At 38.6% G+C, this 24593-nt stretch overlaps 1 protein-coding gene across 4 annotated transcripts in view; it reads left to right on the forward strand.

The window, feature by feature from the left end:
* The window catches only part of LOC127411300 (kinectin-like), a 64686-nt gene that overhangs the window by 26466 nt on the left and 13627 nt on the right, over positions 1-24593 (forward strand). For all 4 annotated transcript variants that reach the window (XM_051646774.1, XM_051646776.1, XM_051646777.1 and 1 more), the window contains exons 5-24: positions 7-137; positions 259-372; positions 6210-6332; positions 6480-6592; positions 6901-7045; positions 7440-7524; positions 7611-7819; positions 10653-10721; positions 10822-10859; positions 12056-12146; positions 12250-12318; positions 12414-12442; positions 14325-14415; positions 14831-14899; positions 15301-15338; positions 18841-18931; positions 19058-19170; positions 24065-24134; positions 24283-24323; positions 24479-24569. In XM_051646774.1, the coding sequence (XP_051502734.1) occupies positions 7-137; positions 259-372; positions 6210-6332; positions 6480-6592; positions 6901-7045; positions 7440-7524; positions 7611-7819; positions 10653-10721; positions 10822-10859; positions 12056-12146; positions 12250-12318; positions 12414-12442; positions 14325-14415; positions 14831-14899; positions 15301-15338; positions 18841-18931; positions 19058-19170; positions 24065-24134; positions 24283-24323; positions 24479-24569 (1820 nt within the window). The remainder of the gene's footprint in view (positions 1-6; positions 138-258; positions 373-6209; positions 6333-6479; positions 6593-6900; positions 7046-7439; positions 7525-7610; positions 7820-10652; positions 10722-10821; positions 10860-12055; positions 12147-12249; positions 12319-12413; positions 12443-14324; positions 14416-14830; positions 14900-15300; positions 15339-18840; positions 18932-19057; positions 19171-24064; positions 24135-24282; positions 24324-24478; positions 24570-24593) is intronic.

Raw genomic sequence — 24593 nt, forward strand, 5'->3', positions numbered from 1 at the left:
TTGCAGAGAACTCGGAGGTAAAGCTAAAGGAGCTGTTGGCCAGTTTGAGTGGTCTGGTGCTGTCAGACTCTGATGTGGTCAGTCTGGTCTCAGTGCTCCGAGACAAGAGTCCCAATGCACTGGACACCTGGTATAAGGTTAGAAGATGAGGCTCACTTACGTTTTTCTCTTTCATGTTTTCAGCAATTAATATGCATTTGTTCTATAGTGAAAGTTTGAGTCATCAAGTTTCAGATTTTTCAGATTTTGCTTTCACAGTCTGCGGCTAAGTTTGAGCCCTCAGCTCAGCAGCTAGCAGAGAAAGATCGTCTACTGAGCACGCTACAAGAGGAGGCGTCCATTGCCAAGGGCAAAGTTAAACAGCTAAGCCAGGTTAGCGAATTATGTCTTTTATGCTTCCTAATGTGTATACCAGGCCTCCATTTCAGATGTCTGTATGCTCTGCTGTACAGTTGTAACCTAAATGAGAAAAAAAGGACTCGGAATATAAGTTGTCACCAAAGTTTTTATTTAATGATCGATATGATATCTAGAAAGCATTTGACCAATATAGAGAGATTATTCAGAATTATTTAAAGCTGCACTATGTAAGATTTTTTTGGTTAAAATTAACAAATTGTCATTATTGATTAAGTAGGTAAACAATTAGTGTTCAAAACAATGTCCTTACCTTACCCCGATTCACTACATTAAACCTGTGAAAATTTGTATTTTGAGCTGTCGGGTCGGATTTGGTGTGAAATCGCTGGTTTATGTCGTTCCTCTTTGTGTCATTACGACATGTCCGTAAACACAGGAAAGAAGTACCGGCTGTCTCATGTTCCGGCTGAGGATGCTGTTCGGTCAGTCACAATCACACAGTTCAGGACAGCATCGCTGCAGTCTGGATGGATGTTTATCTGTTATCCATTTGGCAAAGTTGTTTACCTGCTATAATGCTTTGATACAGTATTTTGTCTGGTAGGGTTGTCATGCTGTAATGAATCGAACATTACCCGTGTGTTTACCGATCACGATGTATCCACGTTGTGCTGTGAATTTACTCTGCACGTTTACTTAATGTACTTCTTCTGAAATTGACTTCTTGTAATTGTTATATTGCATATTTAAGCATATTATTTAAGTTTTTAATAAAGTATATTATCCCCATCATTATTGCTCATTTTATGTTTTTAGTTTACAGTGTTATTACAGTTTCACTTGCTTTATCAACTGAGGCTGTACCAGTGTTAATTTTTTTCGTTGTAGTCAAGTTTAGTTAGTTTACTTGTGTGTGTGTGTGTGTTGTAGTCATAGTTTTAGTCTTTTGACAAAAATCTCCTTTAAAAGTAGTCAATTTTACGTCATATTCATTCATTTTAGTCAGTTTTACTCTGACAAAAATTACATAAAATTTTAGTCAATGAAAATTATATATTTACTTGATGTGCAAAGTGAACAAAAAAGTGTCAAACTGTAACAGATCAAACTTTAAATATTCAAACATTTAGAAAAAAGAAATTATAAACATTTTCTAAAGTAAACATGTATCAAACATACAGTATAAATGTACACTGACCTTGTTGTGAAAAACTTGAGCTCTGAAATAATGTATAGACTGAAGTATCTACTTTTTAGAAGTTGGCCTGTATTCTGAATTCTCCGTGCTTTAGGGACTTGTTAATTTTCAGTGAAATGATATTACATTGTGTGTAGCGTGTTTCTTATGAAAACCGCGTGTTCACAACGCAAGTTACAAAATGCAAATTATGCATATTTTGACTAGCACGTCACTTCACTGTGCAGATGTATGTTGTTCCATAAATTTTGTGGATAGATTGATGAATCTTATGTACAAATGGAATGCGTTTGAATTTTGCCGGTGTTAGTGCGTTCAACTCAATCCCCAACATACTGGAAATAATAAAAGTAATAAAGTCTTCCATTGAACACGTATCAGCCATATCACGTGTTTCAACACTTAAATTGATGTGTAGTACAATACAAAACTGTATACTAGATAAAATACTTGAATAATCCTATTAAAATATACTGGTAACTGGTGGTGGTAGAGGAAAGTCCCCTGTTCTCAATGTAAAAGCGCTTCGAGGTTGGTGTCAGAAAAGCTCTATACATGTAAAATTAATTTATTCAATATATGTAAATGAGTGTTGTTTATCTTCACCAGAGCAAGTAATATTTCATTTTTAAGTGTTTAATCATTTAACATAATAAGATCAACATGAAAATAGCACATTATGATTCCTGCTCTGAATATCTCCACATCATGATCACACACAGGCGATGTACATGTAACCTCAAATCAATTAATCTGCCAGAAGAGCAGAGTCGAAACACGACTGACGTAAAGTGTTCTTCCGCAAATTGCTTGCAATTTTACATTTCAACCATAGATGTCGCTAGAGAACACAAAGTTACGTAGTGCAGCTTTAATTTGTAATATTATTAATAGTACTATAAAAGCTGTAAGTTAGAAGAATTTAATAACAAAAAATAAAAATAGGTCTATTAAAATACAGTGGTGTGAAAAAGTGTTTGCCCCCTTCCTGATTTCTTATTTTTTTGCATGTTTGTCACACTTAAATGTTTCAGATCATCAAACAAGTTTAAATATTAGTCAAAGATAACACAAGTAAACACAAAATGCAGTTTTTAAATGAAGGTTGTTATTATTAAGGGAAAACAAAATCCAAACCTACATGGCCCTGTGTGAAAAGTGTTTGCCCCACCTGTTAAAACATAACTTAACTGTGGTTTATCACACCTGAGTTCAATTTCTGTAGCCACACCCAGGCCTGATTACCGCCACACCTGTTCTCAATCAAGAAATCACTTAAATAGGACCTGCCTGACAAAGTGAAGTGGACCAAAAGATCTTCAAAAGCTAGACATCATGCCGAGATCCAAAGAAATTCAGGAACAAATGAGAAAGAAAGTAATTGAGATCTATCAGTCTGGAAAAGGTTATAAAGCCATTTCTAAAGCTTTGGTACTCCAGAGAACCACAGTGAGAGCCGTTATCCAGAAATGGCGAAAACACGGAACAGTGGTGAACCTTCCCAGGAGTGGCCGGCCGACCAAAATTACCCCAAGAGCACAGCGACGACTCATCCAAGAGGTCACAAAAGACCCCACAACAACATCCAAAGAACTGCAGGCCTCACTTGCCTCAGTTAAGGTCAGTGTTCATGACTCCACCATAAGAAAGAGACTGGGCAAAAATGGCCTGCATGGCAGAGTTCCAAGACGAAAACCACTGCTGAGCAAAAAGAACATTAAGGCTCGTCTCATTTTTGCCAGAAAACACTTTTGGGAAAATACTCTGTGGACTGACGAGACAAAAGCTGAACTTTTTGGAAGGTGTGTGTCCCATTACATCTGCCGTAAAAGTAACACCGCATTTCAGAAAAAGAACATCATACCAACAGTAAAATATGGTGGTGGTAGTGTGATGGTCTGGGGCTGTTTTGCTGCTTCAGGACCTGGAAGACTTGCTGTGATAAATGGAACCATGAATTCTGCTGTCTACCAAAAAATCCTGAAGGAGAATGTCCGGCCATCTGTTCGTGACCTCAAGCTGAAGCAAACTTGGGTTCTGCAGCAGGACAATGATCCAAAACACACCAGCAAGTCCACCTCTGAATGGCTGAAGAAAAACAAAATGAAGACTTTGGAGTGGCCTAGTCAAAGTCCTGACCTGAATCCTATTGAGATGCTGTGGCATGACCTTAAAAAGGCAGTTCATGCTTGAAAACCCTCCAATGTGGCGAATTACAACAATTCTGCAAAGATGAGTGGGCCAAAACTCCTCCACAGCGCAGTAAAAGACTCATTGCAAGTTATCGCAAACGCTTTATTGCAGTTGTTGCTGCTAAGGGTGGCCCAACCAGTTATTAGGTTCAGGGGGCAATCACTTTTTCACACAGGGCCATGTAGGTTTGGATTTTGTTTTCCCTTAATAATAACAACCTTCATTTAAAAACTGCATTTTGTGTTTACTTGTGTTATTTTTGACTAATATTTAAACTTGTTTGATGATCTGAAACATTTGAGTGTGACAAACATGCAAAAAAATAAGAAATCAGGAAGGGGGCAAACACTTTTTCACACCACTGTAAATGCTTACTAACACAGTATTAGGTTTGGGCACCAAGAATTGGTTCTTATTCAGTTGTTTTTCCACTGCTCTTGAATCAGCAGCACAAAACATACAGTGCGGCCAGTGCAACTCTCAACTTCCAAACTAATGACTCTAATAAGCTGGTTCTTTTGAATCTATAGCACAAAACACAGTGCGTCCAGTGTAGTCTGATCCCCAAATGAATGACTCTTATCAGTCACTTGTTTTTAGTCGATGAAAAAATAACTGAACTGAAAGTCATTCTGTATAAAATATATATGATGAATTATCAGTATTCCATATGTGTACACATACATATTATACATGCTGTTTCTTACTCACTGTGGTGCTGATATTTCAGTGATTGACTTGATGTACATTTGACATTGCAATTTGACGAAGAAGCAATGTGGAAGTAAACTATAGCAAGTATAACACATGAAAAGTATGATTTGGCTATTGTCAAATTGTGCATCAATTGAACAAAAAGGGGGGGAAAAAAAGGACCCTAAATATAAATTGTCGGTTCTTATTCAGTGGTGCGTTTCCCAAAAGCGCCATTAGCCAACTATGGTCGCAAGTTCCATCATTACCAACATAGTGTTGTTCTGGTGTTCTGAAACGCCACAGATTTTATGTGTTTTTGTTTACGTATAAGTGCCGTTTATATGTTTTGAAGAGTGCGTTTGTGCTCAAGTGCAACAGGGGAACACTGAAGTCTGGTGTAAAAGGAAACCCCACTATTGCAGCATATGTATCTGTTGCATTACACAGTGCACGCAGCTTTCCTGTCTTCAGCTTTCTTGCATTAAACGGCTTTCTGGTGTACGTGTAAATCAGCTATTATAATTTAATATTCGCGGAAGTCATTACTCCACCCCTTGCATAGCGTCATTAACGACAGCTCTATGTTGTTGAACCAATGTGGTTCGAAAAATGCATGTGCGACATGGTTACTAGGGTTTCGGGAAACTAGCTAGTTAATTTCTCCAAAGATGCATTGTGCTATGATTGTTGAGCAGTGAGTTACATCATCGTACAGGAAATGCACCCCAGTTCCAATTTTTAAAAAATGTCAGAACCGAATTATTTTTTGTTCTTGACTTTGAGTTCCGTTTACAGTTCTTGAATGTGTATTCACCTGCCGATACGGATGGAACACTGTCCTAAATTGTTCTGACAGTGTTTCCTGAACTACAATTCAGACATGTTATACATGCTATTTCTTACTCAAGGTGGCGCTGATGTTTCAGTGATTTGACTTGATTTACATTTGACATTGCTATTGAACAGAGATGCAACATGGAAGTAAACTATAGCAAGTGTAACACATGAAAAGTATTATTTGGCTATTGTCATATGTTGTGTCGATTTAGACCTAAAACTTGCTTGAGAAAATAAAATGTGTAGCTTGTGTTATGTGAAGCTCAATATGTGGTTGACAGCCAGTTGTATCTCATGTAATTTCATTGTGAAAGCAATGAATCCTTTTCTAGATTTGTTGCATCATCTCTGATAAATGCAAAATAAAACCAAAAATCAAAATATATCAGAGTATATTTTCACATTTTTTTAATGTTTTGAAAATCTGGACATTTTGGTGACCTATTTATGATAGATATACTGTACATGCTGGGTTATTAAAGACCCTAAATATGTTATATTTAAAAAAGTTTTTTTCAAGACTCTGTTCTATTAAAATATGAAATCATCTCATCAGTTGGTAACAGTTTGCTGAGGGCAGGAAAGCTATGAATTGAATTTCTTATTTCCAAATATTTATTCCTCAAACGTACTAAAAGAATCGTTAATGGAATCAGAATGGGAACCAGAATCATTGAAATGTTTATGGTACTTTTCCCTACACAATATTTAACCTATTTAAATTTCAACATTTTATTTAATTGAAATTGTGACGTTATCGGTAGATTTTGGAATTTAAGTGGAAGCAGAAAGTTAACTGCTGATGACAGTAATCTCAAAATGGCCAAATTTACGGCCAATATATCAGTCTAGCTCTAATAAATATCACAGTGTTAGCTTTTGTGTGCGATGAGCATGGCAGTAATTCATTAAATGTGAACTTCAGGAACTGCAGGCTGAAAAGCAGAAGACAGGCCGTGTGGAGTCTCTGCTGCATGAACAGCGTGTCGCCAGAGAGAAAGACATCATGCAGGCTAAAGCTCAGAGCTATCAGGAGATGCAGATTAAGGTAATCAATATGAGTAACTGATGAGGCTGTCCCGCAAAGAACAAATTACACATTAATGGACAAGATCTTACCATGCATGTAATGAAAGACATAAGAAGGTGTCGTTTATGCATGATAACATCTAAAGAAAAGTGGACTTCTCTGCAGTTCCAGCAGTTAAGAGAACAGCTGGAGGGTCAGATCGCTCGACTACAGCAGGAGAATGGCATCCTGAGAGATGCTGTGGAGAGATGCTCCACCACCAACCAGATGGAGACCAAGTGAGTCCCACTAACTCCCTCATACTCATCATTGCTGTTAAAGTTTTTTTTATATCTCTATATTTTTCAGAGTTGTAACTATTTTATATACATATACTGTACAGTGTATGTATATCTGTTTGCTCTAAAATGTCTTTAAAGGGTGAAATGTCGGAATATAATATCCCTAGGGCTCATATTTTTACAATTGGAGTTTTCAGGACACTGAAGTGTCAGGATTGATGAAACCGCTGGGAAAGGTTTCATAATGCTTTTGCAAGTTTAGATAGTTTACGTGTGTGTGTGTGTGTGTGTGTGTGTTCGTTCAGGCAGTCATCTGAGCTGAATAAACTGCGTTCTGAATGCAATGGTCTGATGAAAGAGCTGGCAGACACCAAAAACAAGCTGCAGCAGGAAGAGTTGCAGCGGAAGAGTCTTGAAGTCAACTATAAGCAGAATGTTTCCCAGCTGGAGGTGCCAATCAAACCCGCTTAATATACTTCATCACATCAGCTCTCATTCTTATTGTTAAGGACTAGTTTATCCAAACAGTGAAAATTTGGTCGTTATTTACATTTTTTACCCTTATATCGCATGTCAAACAAACAAACAATAATTCATAGGGACTAGGTCCTGTCAAGCTCCAAAAAAGGTAAAAAAAGAGAGTAAAAGCATCTTAAATGTACTCCAAATGTCATCATAAGACTTCAAAAGTAGTTTGAAGTGTTTTTCTCTCCTTTGTGTTTCATGCATAAATAACCGTGTACATTTGGAATGACACGAGGTTGAACCTTTACTGGATAGCTGACCTATGGTCATGCTACTGAAAAATGTAGTTCAGTTCGTTATTTTGTATCTCTTGCTGAAGGATGCCAAACATCGTTGGGAAGAGTTGCAGAACTTTTTGCACAGCGTGAATGCAGAAAGAGAAAAGCTTCAGGGTGCTAAACAAGGTAGGAACACACACTCTCACACACCGACTTACAGACGTAAAATATTCTGCACACACACTCGACCCGTTCCTCCTGTGTGCTCTCAGAGCTGCAGAGTCAGCTGATGGCGGTGGAGACTGAGATAACCACTAAAAACAAGGAGATCCAGAACCTGCACAGCAGCCTGACGGACACGCTCATCTGTAAAGAGCAGGAGCAGCAGAAGGCCATGCAGCTGGAGCAGAAGGTCCTTCAGCTGATAGAGGCGTCACAGCACACCATGAAACCTGATGACCAACTACAGGAGCAAGTCAAGGTACCTCATCTGAACTTTTCTCCCCAATTTGGAATGGTCAATTCCTAATGCGCTCTAAATCCTTGTGGTGGCATAGTGACTTGCCTCAATCCGGGTGGTGGAGGATGAATCCCAGTTGCCTCATGTCTGAGACCGTCAACATGCGCATCTTATCACGTGGCTTGTTGAGCATTTACCGCGGTGACATAGCGTGTGTGGAGGCTTCACGCTATTCTCCACGGCATCCACGCAAAACTCGCCCCACGTCCCACCGAGAGGGAGAACCACATTATAGCAACCACGAGGAAGTTACCCCATGTGACCCCTTCGTTTTCCCGCTATTTTGGATTTTAAAAAAAATAAATTCAAAACGAACTCGTCCAAGGCCGTTTGCCCGATCGGAAACAAACCAGTGCAGAATGATTCAGCAGAGTCCCAATATGAAAAGTAATTAAAGGAATTTTGAAATTCTGATTTATCGTTAAACGGTACAACAAAACGTTTGAAGTGGGCGTGTCCATTTTACTAAAATGGTTATTACTTTTTAACGATTTGAGATTATCACCAAATTTGGTACACACATGCATGGGCTCATTCTGAGGACACACAAAAAATGTTGCACACCTTTGCCTCTTGGTGGCGCTATAACTAAAAAGATAAATGTGGCTCTAACTATGGAACCGTTGGTCCGATCGACTTGAAATTTTGCAAGCACTGTCTTTGTCCAAGGTGCCATATGCGATTGTCTTGATCTTTAAAAACATGGCACGCACAACTCACCACGCGCCCCACCGAGAGCGAGAACCACACATTATAGTGACCACGAGGAGGCTACCCCATGTGACTCTACCCTCCCTAGCAACCGGGCTAATTTGGTTGCTTAGGAGACCTGGCTGGAGTCACTCAGCATGCCCTGGATTCGAACTTGCGACTCCAGGGGTGGTAGCCTCATCTGAACTCGTTAAACTAGAACCATGGTTCTTAACCTTATCAGGCCAAGTACCACCTATGATCAAATCAGAACATCTTAGGACCACCTAGTCACATTAATGTTGCTTCTAATTGTTTCAGCATTGAGCAATTGACATCTCCTACAGCACAAGCTTAAATGCCATAATATGATTTTTATCAATGCCAAGTTAAAGGTGCAGTATGTAAGATTCAGAAACCCTTGTTATTAATGACACCTGTGGCCGTTAAGTGAACTGCAGCCAGCTACCTGTTGCTCATGCTCGCACACACACTCCATAGAGACGCGAGCGAGCGAGCATCCAAAACAAATGACGTAACGTACAAAGAGACTGAACGTGATTCACCGGGATCATGCTGACAGATGAGGTAGCATAATTAAAATTATACAGTTATGATTGTTTTACTACAAACTTTGAGACTAGACTAAAACTACTTATCAGCTAACATAGTATACTGATACACACATACAGCTACATACTACCGAACCATACCAGACAGTTTACTGTTGCACTGCAGTTATGTTGCACTATTGTATGTTTTGTATGTCATATGTTGTACTACGATCAAGTAACCAGCGTATTTGCTTAAATTTATCCTGTATACCTGACTTTTAGTATAAAGAGAAGATCGTTGAAATTTACAAATCAAGGTAGCTTGCAATTTGTCAGCGTTAGCAGGCAAGATCAAGTTAGCTAAAATGGCACAGATCAATCCTTATGGCACTATATTTCACATGCTTTGCAGTTATGTAAACTTAACTGTCCAATAAGAAGAACGCCAATTCAGGGTCGGTTTTGATCCCCAAAACTGAACGAAGATCCCTCCAGGAATCAAATGCTCTGCCGATGTTCACTCTAGTTTTCGCTCGGCCACGATCACGTTCCTGGATTCAGTAGATAAATGTTTTTTTGTTTTGGCTTACTCTGAGTTTGTGTAGGAGTCGGTGTTGTGCTGGGAGCTGGACGTTTGCTGGATTCCATCTCTAAGATAACGTTACTTAGTGTTGCAGTTTGTTCTCACTGTTGAATAGCGGAAGAGAAGCTATTACTCTCTGAGGCAAGGCTCTCGGGAGCGCGCATAAAATTCACATCCTTTGGATATTCCTGGCAAAAGCGACCCGCTCCCTTCACATGAAAATCAGTCTACAGGCTTTAATAGGCAACCTAGGAAGTCCGGGAAGGGCTAATTTTTTAAGTTGCATTACAAGCCGTTCACAAAAAACAAAAAAAAGGCGAATATTACATGAAAATTGTTACATATTGCACCTTTAAGATGGTGCTGCAAAACTCTCACCAGTTCCTTGACTGGCCCTTTTGCAGGAAAAAAAAAAAAACAAGCATCTTACAGAACATACATACAGCACAATGATAACATTTAGAATAGATTATGCTGTAACTTCACATGTTAATATAGAAGTCCTTCAGCCCAATTCAAGCACATTAATACAAAAAGTACATATTTTGAAATGTGATCTTAAAAACTTCTCCTGGCTGTCTAGAAGTCTTTGGAATTCTTCTGCCAGAATGGCTACATTATAGAAAAGATGCTCACGCTGCATCATGTGTTTCTGAATCCAGGAATCTCTTTAAGCCTGCCTTCAGAAAATTGAACATCTGGATGCTGAGACACAGAATAATATATTGCCTTTTTGACTATTACCAAACTAGATTTGTTGCTGGCTTTTTAGTGCATGGAATGAAATTATGGTGCGTGGACTCTGATCACTGATCAATCCCGCATTGCAGTAGAATGTAGGCTGTGCAAAGTAATCTTCAAATTGTTGCATACCGCTATTTGAGATCCACAACTTGAGTGACTAGCTTTGCAGAAATTTATCTATGTTATATCACTGCTGATAAGCGCACAATGTTGTCATTTGCAGGATCTTCTTAGCGAGAACAAAACGCTGAAAGTTCAGATTGAGAATCTTCAGGCTCAGCTCAGCACTCAGGTATATGTGCAGGCTGCTGGATGAGGATGTATGTGTCTCTGCTTGTTGCTTGACAGTCAAGCTTGAGTAATAATTTTTTTTTTTTTGTACTCCCTATCAGGCTACGACAGTATCACATTTCGATGAGCTCCAAAAACTGTAAGTGATGAATTCTGGAAAGAAGCCGTTTGTATTTTCTTACACCGTGTCCTTACTAGGCGTGATGCGGCAGGTTTTCAGTGACGAGCAATTTGTCTGTCCACACTGAAAGCGAAACTGCTGCATGACTTGACACAATCACAGCCAATCAGAAGGGATTTGATGTTTAATGTACAGCTATGTGGAGTCGGATTAGGGCCAATGAGATTTCACAATGAGCAGGGCTACACAGCCAGTTACAACAGGAATAGAAACCAAGCTAGAGACAAAATGCCCTGTTACTTGATGCTTAACGCAGTCATGGCTGATTGGGGTTAAAAAAGGATAGCTTTTATCACTTTGTGCCTGGTTACACGTCTGGAAAGTATTTCTTTGCCCTCATTGAAAATGAAAGTGCTGCACTTTCTTTGTGGGCAGTGTAGCATGACAACAAAACTATTAGCCAAGCGACTGACTAAATATCTTGTGAATTGTTTGTTGTAATTGCAGCTAGTTAGGACACATTGTAATATGTTAAAGGAATAGTTCACCCAAAAATGAAAATGTTCTCATCAGTTACTCACTCTCATGCCATCCCAGATGTGTATGACTTTCTTTATTCTGCAAAACACAAATGAATATTTTTAGTAGAATATCTTAGCTTTGCAGATCCACACAATGCAAGGGAATGGTGACCAGAACTTCAAAAGGGACATAAAGGCAGTATAAAAGTAATCCTTATGACTCCAGTGTTTAAATCCATGTCTTCAGAAGCAGAGTGATAGGTGTGGGTGAGAAACAGATTAATGTTTAAGTCCTTTTTTCTGAAAATCTACACTTTCACATTCAGCCACCTACTGGTTGGGGCTGGTCAAAGGTGGAGATTGATAGTAAAAAATGACTTAATTTGGATCTGTTTCTCACCCACACTTATCGCTTCAGAAGATATGGATTTAACCACTGGAGTCATATGGATTACTTTTATGCTGCCTTAAAGTGCTTTTTGGATGATCTGAGTACTTCTGGTCACCATTTACTTGCATTGTGACGACCAACATAGCTGAAATATTCTTCTAAAAATCTTAATTTGTTTTTGCAGAAGAAAGAAAGTTATACACATCTGGGATGGCATGAGTTTTCATTTTTGGGTGAAATGTCCCTTTAAGCTGCGTCTTATACATCAGTTTAAATGTCACAATGCATGTGTCCCCGTTTAGGCTGGCTGAGAAAGAGCAACAGAGAAAGAGCCTAGAAGATTCTCTCAATGCAGAGAGGAGCAGCGGGGCCAGCAGAGAGACCAACATGCAGGCAAGTGTCACCCCTGTCACTGCAGTTCACACCAGTTACATTGTACATAAGTTGTTTGGTTTCAGCTGTGTAATTGACACACGTCTCTCTCTGTCCTCCATAGGCCATGCACAAAGAGAATCTGGCATTAAAGGCAGACCTCCAGAATATGCAGGCACAGATTTCTGAGAAGGTTAGACTTGAATTGAAGCTGAATGGTCTTTAAACTGTCTGTATTAGATATGAACAAACACTCATTCTTGTCATGGCTGTCTTTTCTTTTTCCAGGCCGTATCTGTGGATCAACTTCAGCAGAGGTGAGTGAATTGATATTGGTTAGAATTATAAATGCCTTAACCTGGCCCCACTCTAGGAGACATAAAACAACTCGAATTTGGTATGCCCAATTCCCAATGCGCTCCAAGTCCTCATGGTGGCGTAGTGACTCGCCTCAATCCGGGTGGTGGAGGATGAATCTCAGTTGCCTCCGCATCTGAGACAGTCAATCCGTGCATCTTATCACATGGCTTGTTGAGCACATTACCGCGGAGACATAGCGTGTGTGGAGGCTTCACGGTATTCTCCACGGCATCCACGCACCCCACCGAGTATAATACCACAATATAGTGACCACGAGGAGGTTACCCCATGTGACTACCCTCCGTAGCAACCGGGCCAATTTGGTTGCTTAGGAGACCTAGCTGGAGTCACTCAGCACGCCCTGGATTCGAACTCATGTGTGGTAGTCAGCATCAATACTTGCTGTGCTACCCAGGCCCCCGTAACAACTCGATTTTGGCCGAGGGTGTCACACTTGCTAACTGTTTTGCTGAGATCTTGCTCTCTTCAGTTGGAGGTATGACACACTTGCTGATTTAGAACGGTGGAGGAGTGGCAAAGACTAACTCACCGCAGCTCTCTCTCTTCGATTCTGTCATGTGGAGCTCGCAGAAGTACAAACAGGAGTACTGCGCGAGCATAAACTATTGTTAAGGAGTGATTTAAGAAGCGTTTCATAGAGTAACTTTACCTTGTGAAAGTGCGTGATTGTGTATTCATCCCCTCGAGGCTTGCTGTAGAATGTGTATGTCCATATTCAGCTTTCAGTGAGTAAAGAAATTACCTTCAATAAAAAAGAATGATGTGCCTCCACTTTCTGATTTCGGAAGTCATTTTAATGTAGGAGAAAAACACTTTGTGACAGAATCAATGTGGATTGCAATCAGTGTTTGTGATGATGTGCAGTACTCGGCGATGAAAGCGTTCAAGGAATAGTTTCAAAACTTCTCATCATTTACTCACTCTCATGCAATCACAAATGTGAATGACTTTCTTTCTTCAGCAGAACACAAATTATGATTTTTTGAAGAATATTTCAGCTCTGTAGGTCCATACAATGCAAGTGAATGGGTGCCAAAATTTTGACCCTCAAACCAAATAAAGGCATCATAAAAGTAATTCATTTTACTCCAGTGTTTTAATCCATGTCTTTAGAAGTTTTATGATATGTGTGGGTGAGAAACAGATCAATATTTAAGTCCTGTTTTGCTTGAAATTCTTCTCCCTGCCCAGTAGGGGGCGATATGCATGAAGAATGTGAATCACCAAAAACACAAGAAGAAGAATGTAAAAGTGACCTGTTCCTCACCCACACCTATCATATTGCTTCTGGAGTCTTATGGATTACTTTTATGCTGATTTATGTGATTTTTGGAGCTTAAAAAATTTGGCACCCATTCACTTGCATTGTATGGACCAAAAGAGCTGAGAAATTCTTCTTAATCTGAGTTCAGAAGAAGAAAGTCAGTCATACACATCTGGGATGGCATGAGGGTGAGAAAATGTTGAGAGAATTTTAATTTTTGTGTGAACTATTACTTTCAGATCAGCTTGATGTCTTGTCAGTTTTTCAGTAAAAGAAGAAGCTCATTGGTCATTAGAAGAGAGCACAAGAGCCCGTGTTAGATTTTTTTCTTTCATGTTGGATTCTTTTTTCCCGTTGCTGGAACCATTAACTCAGCAGGGAGTCCCAACGCTCAAGTGAATAACAACCTCCCGCTAGCAGACGCTAATGCATGCTTCGTCTTCGGCTGGCTGGCGATTGTGTAAATGGACCTCACCCCTGAAGATCTATGGAAAAATGACACGCATTGCTTTTGAAGATGATTAATCAGTGTATTGTTGTGTTGGGTTGTTAAGTCTTCAGCAGCGTGATGAGAAGGTTAAGACAGTGGAGAACCTGCTGGAGTCCAGCCTCATTCAGGTGGCCAACAAGGAAGAGGAACTGAAGGTGAACAAGAAAAAATATATGAAACTTTATTTTCACAGAGTTGTTTAAGCTCAAGGTGATTTAAGTATTGAAAAAAATACAAAGCCACAAAATAATGTGATTATTTTTCTGCCTGTTTTTTTTATTTTATTGGTCACCATGTTGAGCATGGACTGTTCCTGACTATGTCAATTTTATGTCCCTTTTATTATTTTATTAGTTAAATTAGACTAAAGTTCAGGGTTCTCTGGGTTCTGAAGTGCTATTAAGATTCTATTATGACATATTTTTGTATTGTGTAGCTCATCTGATTGAGTTTAATTAATTTAACATAGCGATTAAAGAAATGTATTCAAGATGAACTACTTAATCCTGACTCTGACTTCTGAGTTTTTTACACTGTTACTGTATTAATGTAAATAATTTTTTTTAACAGTTGTTTAGAAAAGAGAATGAAGGGTTGAAAGAGCAACTGGAGGCAGTACAGAAACAGACAGCAGAACAGGTAGCAAACACCACTACCACACGCACAAGCTACATACACAGAGCTGTTGAGAGTTTGCAGAGCTGTAATCTAGACAAAAGTTGGCTTTGAAAAACATAAATCTAAAAGCTATCTAAATGCTACAAGCTAAAATATGTTTTTTTTTTTTATTAATTAACATTTATTGGTTGCTACTAATTATTGTAGTTTATTAATTTCCATTTTACTTATATATTGTTTCATAGTTATGATGACTTCACTATTTTTCTAAAATGTGTGAAATGGTAACTATAAAAAATGTGTAGGTGTGGCCAAAATTTTGACTGGCAGTGTACGTAGAGCATAGATTTTAAATGGTTTACTGCATATAAAATTGCTCATTCTCATCTTTCATATGTCTCTTTCCCGCCACCTTCTTTCAGATGATGACAGGAACAACAGTAGAAGAGCTAAAGCAGAAGTATGTTTAACGTAAAGGCTTGTTTAAAAAGGCACATTAGGCATTTTTCCATTGCAGGAACTTTTCCTACTTCCTGGAACTATTTCAGGTTCTGGTTGTTTTTCCACCACATGAACTAGTTCCACGTGGAACTCAAACCTGAACCAAATCATGAACTTTTTTAGTACCTGCTCCTGAAGTGGTAATTTCCTTGCAAAGTGAAACTATTTGGGTGGAGTCAGAACAGCAAACGCTTCTTGTTGGTCAAGGAAAATGCATCGTCAGCCATCAGACAGCCGAGACCGGCCATTTTTAATAGTCAGGTTGCTAACCTTTGTTAAAAAAAAACTATTGTTGAGTTATTGCTATTGTAGGCTTTTCAAATCAAAATTAATAAATGGACAAATGCAGCTTTGCAGGGTCTGCTGGGTATTTATGGAGCAGAAGTAAGCAAGCATTGTAAACCTTTTATTTGTCGTGTTGGCAGGTGTTGTGCCAGCATGTGTAGCGCAAAATGGAACAAGACATCCGTTTACTGTTGCAACAGAAGGGTCCAGTGTAGGGTTGCAGCGGTATACCGGTTTCACGGTATACCACGGTATGAAAATTGACTGATATCATACCATGTACATTTGCTTATCTACGGTATTCAGAAAAAAAAATGCAACCGGATGGAGAATCTCACCTGTGCGTGCACATCTCCTTTCCTCCTCGTCTGCTTGTCAGACTCGTCAACTTGTCACACACACACACATGCAGCGGAGAAAATGTCAGAGAGAAGCGAGGCGAAGGGGTCTGACATAAGTGAGTGTGTGTGTGTGAGTTAAAGCAGTGTTTCTCTGGTGGGTCGCAGGTCTATTCGGACTGGGTCGCGGAGAGCAGGGAAAGAACAATGCCATGGTACTCCCATTGAAGATATTTCAGCGGCCGCCCAAGTGATAGCCTATTTAGGACTTCCGAGTCAGATTTCATGACTATCTTGCAATCAGCTAGAGGCTTCTCATCTGCACTTTCGCACTAGTGTAACGGAACCAGCTCACGATCATGATCTACTCTGCTCTCTGGCACGCATGCGCGTGCAACATCCAGGCTTCCCTTGATATTGCGGAGTGAAGACCTCAAAACTGATGTGACCGGTTTCAATTATAGTGAGACTTTTCTAGTTTAAAGTGTTACGGAGAAAGTAGGCAGCCCCGACATGCCAAACTGCACTGAGGAGGAAAAGAGCAACATATGCGCTAAAAATAAATACAATAAAATTAATTACACATCATCACCTTTACAAAATTGTTTCACGATTTTACATGAGTAAAAGTAACTTATATTTTGACAAAATGTTGTAGTTTCATATGAAATAATCTAAAGGTAGAATCTATTAGACCTCATTTTATATCAACAGTGGCAGTTGTAGTTAAAGTTTCAAGATGCTTCAGCATTTATTTATTATTTCATAAATACTATAATTTGTCATTATTACTGTTATTTAAGACTAGCTACACTGACCTAACCATGGTAATGAGGAGCCTTTCCTCCTGTGTAATATGTATGTTCTGTTTGAATTATGAACAAACGGGATAATAATGGGCTCATATAAGTAAATATGCTCTTCAGTTTTTAAAAGGGGGAGAGAAAACTTCCTGTTGAACAACAAAAATAATGTCACTTGATGCATGTCCTTGTACTTGAAAACCATGAACAAAACTATGCAACATAAAAGGAAAAGCGACCAAGGATACATTAAATACAGGTTACGTTTTTACTATGGTGGGTCGCCACTTGATTTCCAATGTAAAATCAGTTGAGAACCACTGAGTTAAAGGTACAGACAGGAGCAGTCTGGCTGCACTGTCACGCATCTACATGTTAACTGTTAATAATCATAGGACATTACTGTAAAGCTCACACAGCTGATGTTATTTTTCATTTAGTAGTTCATTTAACATGTTATGCTAACATGTAAACCAGGGGTCGGCAACCTATGGCACGTGTGCCAGCATTGGCACTCAGAGGGGTAATCACTGGCACGGCAGCAACGGCGAGAGAAGAGTAGACTGTTTTATTCATTATGAAATTCCGCACCTGCATTCCAATCTACATCTTGATGTAATCCTTCCTCATGATCACGCAGTGTGTTTTGATGAGCTGAATGGGAGGCTAAACAAAAAGTTAATGTGACGAGACTGCAGTATACCCAATAGACTCGTGCAGCGCGCAAGCAATTTGCGCATCACTAGCCGGCAGCACTTCACTTTCGGTTAATCGCACGAGTAAACGTGCCCGCTTGGCTTCGGTCAGGTTGCGAGGATGACAGCCTAGATTCCTAGATTTGTTTCTTTTTGCTTTCAGAACAACACGTGATGTAATAAGGAAAACACCATTATTAATTCTTGAGATTTTGCATACAGGTACACCCTCTTTAAACCATGGTCACACACTTAAAATTACATTAAACGATTAAAAGAGAAAACGTAAACCCACATCATGGGGTTCAAAATTCTTTTCAAAATATAAATTAAACCTGGAAATAAAGTTTTAGGATTTTGCAGGTGCGATTCACTGAAAAGAGCTAAATAGTTGATCGGCTTGTGATGCGCAAATGGCTTGCACACGCAGCGTGAGTCTCGTCACACTTTAACAGTGTTTAGTCTCCCATTCAGCTCATGAAAACACTGCGTGATCATGAGGAATTCTCTGAGACGTGATATTTTCTGAGACGGTTATCGTACTGTGAAATTCTCATACCGTTGCAACCCTAGTCCAGTATCGCGATGGGAGAAAGGTGCTATCCGTTGTTCCTGGCAGGCTACTCTGCCTTACAGGCTCTATATGGTTAGGATTAGGTTGGGGGTGGGATATATGCTGCCTGACAGGAACAAACCTTGGCCCCTATGTACAATAGGCATCCAGTGTAAGCAGCTTTATTGATTATAATAGGATCTATTTGCTGAATCACAGCACTGATTTGCTAGTTGAAATCAGTGTTATAAAACTCCACACACAGTAGTTTCAAGTGGTATTGTTTATAGAAAGCACACATATGATCATGCAAAGATTTGAAAAAGCAACAAACAAAATTCAGTTGACGTTCTCTGCTCTTGTTCTCCTATTGTTTTCCGTCTCTTAAATATCTGAGCACATCTTGTCCACGTGAAGTTTTCCACAACAAAACAGGATGATAAAAATCAACTTGAAATCGCACGGAGTCATCCATTGTTTTTGTTTTGAAGTGAGTCGGCTTGGCTATTGTCGCATCAAGTTCAGGCTACAGCAGTGTCACATGCTTACGTCAAAGCTTTTTAAATAAAGTTCCTGCTTTAGTGTCCTTGGTGATAAAATGACGCTTGGAATTTAATCGGAATGGGTGTAGTTCCACAACGAACTGATTTTAGTTCAGGTACTAGTGCTTGAATTGTGTGGAAAAATGCCTATTGAGACATTATCATAAAACGTGAGTTAGTATTAATCCATAGTCGAGGCAGGTACTGTTTCTTCAGTAAAATATCTCAACTTCGTGTTTTATCAGGATTCAGGAGAAGGATGAAAAAATCAGATCGATTGAGGAGAGTTTGCAGTCAGAACTGGACAAAGAATCAGAAAGACATAAGTCAATGAAGGTAAGTGTGTTCTGTATATTCTGTTCATCTAAATTCTTCATTGCTGATAAACTGTCTGCACTTGTCTTTTTTATGATGTTTCCCAGACTGTTGTGTCTAAGTCTAAATGTTTGTGTTTGTCCACAGGATCTAGAACAGCAGGTAGAGGCTCTTAACACTGAGCTGGTCCAGATAAAGAGAAAAGAAACCCAGGAGTTAAATTCATACATGAGTGCACAACTCCAGGAGCTTCAGGCTCAGTATGTGTCACGTGCCCTAGTCATGCTTCCATTAAGTTATACACAACTATACAGTACTTTTTCATGAATGAACGAATGCTCTCACATTATTTCATTGCTTCATGACTTTAAGCAGTTCAAATTGCCAAATGATTCACCAGTTCCTGGCCCAAGTTTTCTTTTTTTTTCTTTTTTTTTTTTTTTTATATATACAGGTGCTGGTCATATAATTAGAATATCATCAAAAAGTTGATTTATTTCACTAATTCCATTCAAAAAGTGAAACTTGTATATTATATTCATTCATTACACACAGACTGATATATTTCAAATGTTTATTTCTTTTAATTTTGATGATTATAACTGACAACTAAGGAAAATCCCAAATTCAGTATCTCAGAAAATTAGAATATTGTGAAAAGGTTCAATATTGAAGACACCTGGTGCCACACTCTAATCAGCTAATTAACTCAAAACACCTGTAAAGGCCTTTAAATGGTCTCTCAGTCTAGTTCTGTACGCTACACAATCATGGGGAAGACTGCTGACTTGACAGTTGTCCAAAAGACGACCATTGACACGTTGCACAAGGAGGGCAAGACACAAAAGGTCATTGCAAAAGAGGCTGGCTGTTCACAGAGCTCTGTGTCCAAGCACATTAATAGGGAGGCGAAGGGAAGGAAAAGATGTGGTAGAAAAAAGTGTACAAGCAATAGGGATAACCGCACCCTGGAGAGGATTGTGAAACAAAACCCATTCAAAAATGTGGGGGAGATTCACAAAGAGTGGACTGCAGCTGGAGTCAGTGCTTCAAGAACCACTACGCACAGACGTATGCAAGACATGGGTTTCAGCTGTCGCATTCCTCGTGTCAAGCCACTCTTGAACAACAGACAGCGTCTGAAGCGTCTCACCTGGGCTAAAGACAAAAAGGACTGGACTGCTGCTGAGTGGTCCAAAGTTATGTTCTCTGATGAAAGTAAATTTTGCATTTCCTTTGGAAATCAGGGTCCCAGAGTCTGGAGGAAGAGAGGAGAGGCACACAATCCACGTTGCTTGAGGTCCAGTGTAAAGTTTCCACAGTCAGTGATGGTTTGGGGTGCCATGTCATCTGCTGGTGTTGGTCCACTGTGTTTTCTGAGGTCCAAGGTCAACGCAGCCGTATAGCAGGAAGTTTTAGAGCACTTCATGCTTCCTGCTGCTGACCAACTTTATGGAGATGCAGATTTCATTTTCCAACAGGACTTGGCACCTGCACACAGTGCCAAAGCAACCAGTATCTGGTTTAAGGACCATGGTATCCCTGTTCTTAATTGGCCAGCAAACTCGCCTGACCTTAACCCCATAGAAAATCTATGGGGTATTGTGAAGAGGAAGATGCGATATGCCAGACCTAACAATGCAGAAGAGCTGAAGGCCACTATCAGAGCAACCTGGGCTCTCATAACACCTGAGCAGTGCCACAGACTGATCGACTCCATGCCATGCCGCAGTGCTGCAGTAATTCAGGCAAAAGGAGCCCCAATTAAGTATTGAGTGCTGTACATGCTCATACTTTTCATGTTCATACTTTTCAGTTGGCCAAGATTTCTAAAAATCCTTTCTTTGTATTGGTCTTAAGTAATATTCTAATTTTCTGAGATACTGAATTTGGGATTTTCCTTAGTTGTCAGTTATAATCATCAAAATTAAAAGAAATAAACATTTGAAATATATTAGTATGTGTGTAATGAATGAATATAATATACAAGTTTCACTTTTTGAATGGAATTAGTGAAATAAATCAACTTTTTGATGATATTCTAATTATATGACCAGCACCTGTATATATAAAAAAAAAATTAAGAGGCCACTTGAAGTCGGAAGAAGTTGAATAGAAAGCAAGAATTAATCTCTAAATATTTGAAAAAAGCAATATTATATTTAGGGCTGTCCATTTAACACGTTAAGTCAGTGCTAAAAATTATATAAAAAAATGCATTTAAAAAAGAACTTTAATGTGAAGGACTTTAATATTCATTTTTACATTTCTACAACGTTACCTCTAGGTGTGGCCACTTTGCCACACAAATGATTTCAGACCTTATTTTGTTATATTTTGTAACAATGCAAAAGGGTTCTCTGAAAAGTTCAGATTCTAAGCTTTCAAATGATACCACATAACTTATGCATCAAGGGACTTCAGTGTTTTAATTGTTAAAATGGCTTGCCATATAGCGCCTTCTAACAGAGTTTAAGAGGTTAAGAGAAACTCTAGCAATAATGTCATGCATTTTAATTGTCTAAAGAAATATATTTATAATGCATATTAAAGTTATATTTAAATAACTTTTTATAATTATTTAATCATTATATATTGAATAATTGTTATTTGAGGGCATTTCTAAGCAAATACTTATGTATGCAGTTAACTGCGATTTAATTAATCAGCATTACAATTTTTAAACGATTGACAGCACTAATTAAATTATATTTGGCAATACTATGCTTGACCCTTGAAATCATGAGAACTATAAAGCTTTTTAGTTTAAAACAAATTTCCACCAAAACTTGTCCCTAAACTACTGCCATACAGACTAATTGAATTACTTGGTGCACCTTAAACAATACAGATGTTAAATAGTTTCAGTTATTTTGTACAGAATATACAGTGCTGTGAAAAAGTATCCTGATTTCTTCTATTTTTGTGTATTTTTCATACTAAATTGTTTTAGATCTTCAAACGAGATATAAAATAAAACAGGCAACCTGAGTAAACACAAAATACAGTTTTCAAATATATATATATTTTATTGAAGCAAAAAAGTTATCCAACACCTATATCACCCATGTGAAAAACGAACTGCCCCCTCTAACTTAATAGCTGGTTGTGCCAACTTTAACTGCAACAATGCTTCCAATAACTGGAGATCAGTCTTTCACAATGCTGTGGTGGAATTTTGGCCCACTCTTCTTCACAGAACTGCTTTAGTTCAGCCACACTGGGGGGTTTTTGAGCATGAACTGCCTGTTTAAGGTCCTGCCACAGCATTTCCATCGGGTTCAAGTCAGGACATTGACTAGGCCACTCCAAAACTTTCATTTCGCTTCTTTTGAGCCATTCAGTGGTGGACTTACTCCTATACTTTGGATCATTGTCTTGCTGCATAATCCAGATGCGCTTGAGCTTCAACTCATGGACTGATGACCAGATGTTCTCCTTTAGGATTTTCTGGAAGAGAGCAGAATTCATGTTTCCCTCAATTATTGCAAGTTGCCCTGGCCCTGAAGCAGCAAAGCATCCCCAAACCATCACACTACCACCACCATGCTTGACCGAAGGTATGATGTTCTTTTTGTGGAATTCTATGTTTGATTTACTCCAGATGTAATGAGACCCCTGTCTTCCAAACAGTTCCACTTTTGACTCATCAGTCCACAGAACATTCTCCCAAAAATTTTGAGGAGCCTGAATGTTCTTTGGAGTTAGCAGTGGTTTCACCTCACAACACTTCCATGGATGGCATTTTTGGCCAGTGTCTTTCTGATAGTGGAGTCATGAACAGTAACCTTTATTGATGCGAGAGAGGCCTACAGTTCCTTGGATGTTGTCCTTGGCTTTTTTGTGTCTTCCTGGATGAGTCGTCGCTGTGCTCTTGGAGGAATTTTGGAAGGTCGACCACTTCTGGGAATGTTCACTACTGTGCCAAGTTTTCTCCATTTGGAGATAATGGCTTTCACTGTGGTTCTTTGGAGTCCCAGAGCCTTTGAAATAGCTTTGTAACCCTTCCCAAACTGATGTATTTCAATCACCTTTTCCCTCATATTTTCTGAAATTTCTTTTGACCTTGACATAGTGTGCTACTGGGTGAACTTCATGTTGCTGAAAAAGTTCTATTTAGGTTTTGATTTGATTGAACAGGGCTGACTGTAATCAGGCCTGGGTGTGTCTAGTCCAGCTGAACCCCATTAGGAATGCAGTTTCATAGATTTGGGTATTTTGTAACTAAAATACTTTCACACAGCTCCAGTTGGTATTGGATAACTTTTTTTCTTCAATAAATAACATTATCATTTAAAAACTATATTTTGTGTTTACTCAGATTGCCTTTGTTTTATGTTAGATTTTGTTAGAATTTTTGAAAATGTATTATGAGATATACACAAAAACAGAAGAAATGAGGATGGGGCAAATCCTTTTGCACAGCACTGTAATTATGAGATCTGAAACGTTATATTACACTTATAATAGCTTTTTTAGTTAAAAAAAAAAATTTCATCAAACATTTGGCCCTAAAACACTGCCATACAAACTAAATTAATTACTTGGTGCACCTTAAACAATACAGGTGTTAAATAGTTTCAGTTATATTGTAGAGAAAATAATCATGAGATCTGAAACGTTATATTACACTTATAATAGCTTTTTTAGTTAAAAACAAAAAAAGAAAATTTCATCAAACTTTTGGCCCTAAACCACTGCCATACAAACTAAATTAATTACTTGGTGCACCTTAAACAATACAGGTGTTAAATAGTTTGTTATATTGTAGCGAATATAATCATGATATGAAAAATTATATTACATATATAATAGCTTTTTTTAGTTAACAATTTTTTTAATCAAACTTTTGGCCCTAAACTACTGCCATACAGACTAAATGAATTACTTGGTGCTTCTTAAACAATACAGGTGTTAAATAGTTTCAGTTATATTGTAGAGAAAATAATCATGAGATCTGAAACGTTATATTACACTTATAGCTTTTTTAGTTTACAGTTTCTTTTAATCCAACTTTTGGCCCTAAACAACTGCCATACAGACTAAATTAATCACTTGGTTCACCTTTAACAAAAAGTGTGAAATAGGTTGTTATATTGCAGGGATTGTAATCACTGGATATAAAACAATAAAACACGCATATTTATATCATAGGTTAATGGCAAAGGACCAGGATGTTCAGAGACTTCAGAGAGATCTGGAGAAGGGAATGCAACAGCTGCAGGTGAGAGTACTGACGAATTCAGACCAGACTCTTAAAACCTCTGCAACCTATTAATGTAAAACAGATGTACTCTAGCTAAATTTGTTTGCATGATGCAACATTCTCTGCACTTGGTGATATTGTTTTTGTTCCCCTCTTTTTTCCAAAGCAAACTGTTTCAGCAGCACCCAGCCAAGAATTATTGACAGCGTAAGTATCATGTTCTTGTCATTACAATACAATCCTTCTTCCAGCTGACAATCTCTAACATGTTCCATTATAGCTGGGACCTCAAACAAGTTTAACAAAGTTTTTATCACACTGATAAAACATACATACATATGCTGCTCTGTGTCCATCCTCAGGCTCGCGGAGAAGGACAAGCGTCTATCTGAACTTCAGGCAGAGCTGACTGAGTTGAGGGAATCGGTGGAGCTTCATCGCAAGAAGAACAATGTAAGTGTAGTTTGGTTCAGTCCT

This window comes from Myxocyprinus asiaticus, chromosome 20, assembly GCF_019703515.2.
Source record: "Myxocyprinus asiaticus isolate MX2 ecotype Aquarium Trade chromosome 20, UBuf_Myxa_2, whole genome shotgun sequence".
NCBI classification, from domain to species: domain Eukaryota; kingdom Metazoa; phylum Chordata; class Actinopteri; order Cypriniformes; family Catostomidae; genus Myxocyprinus; species Myxocyprinus asiaticus.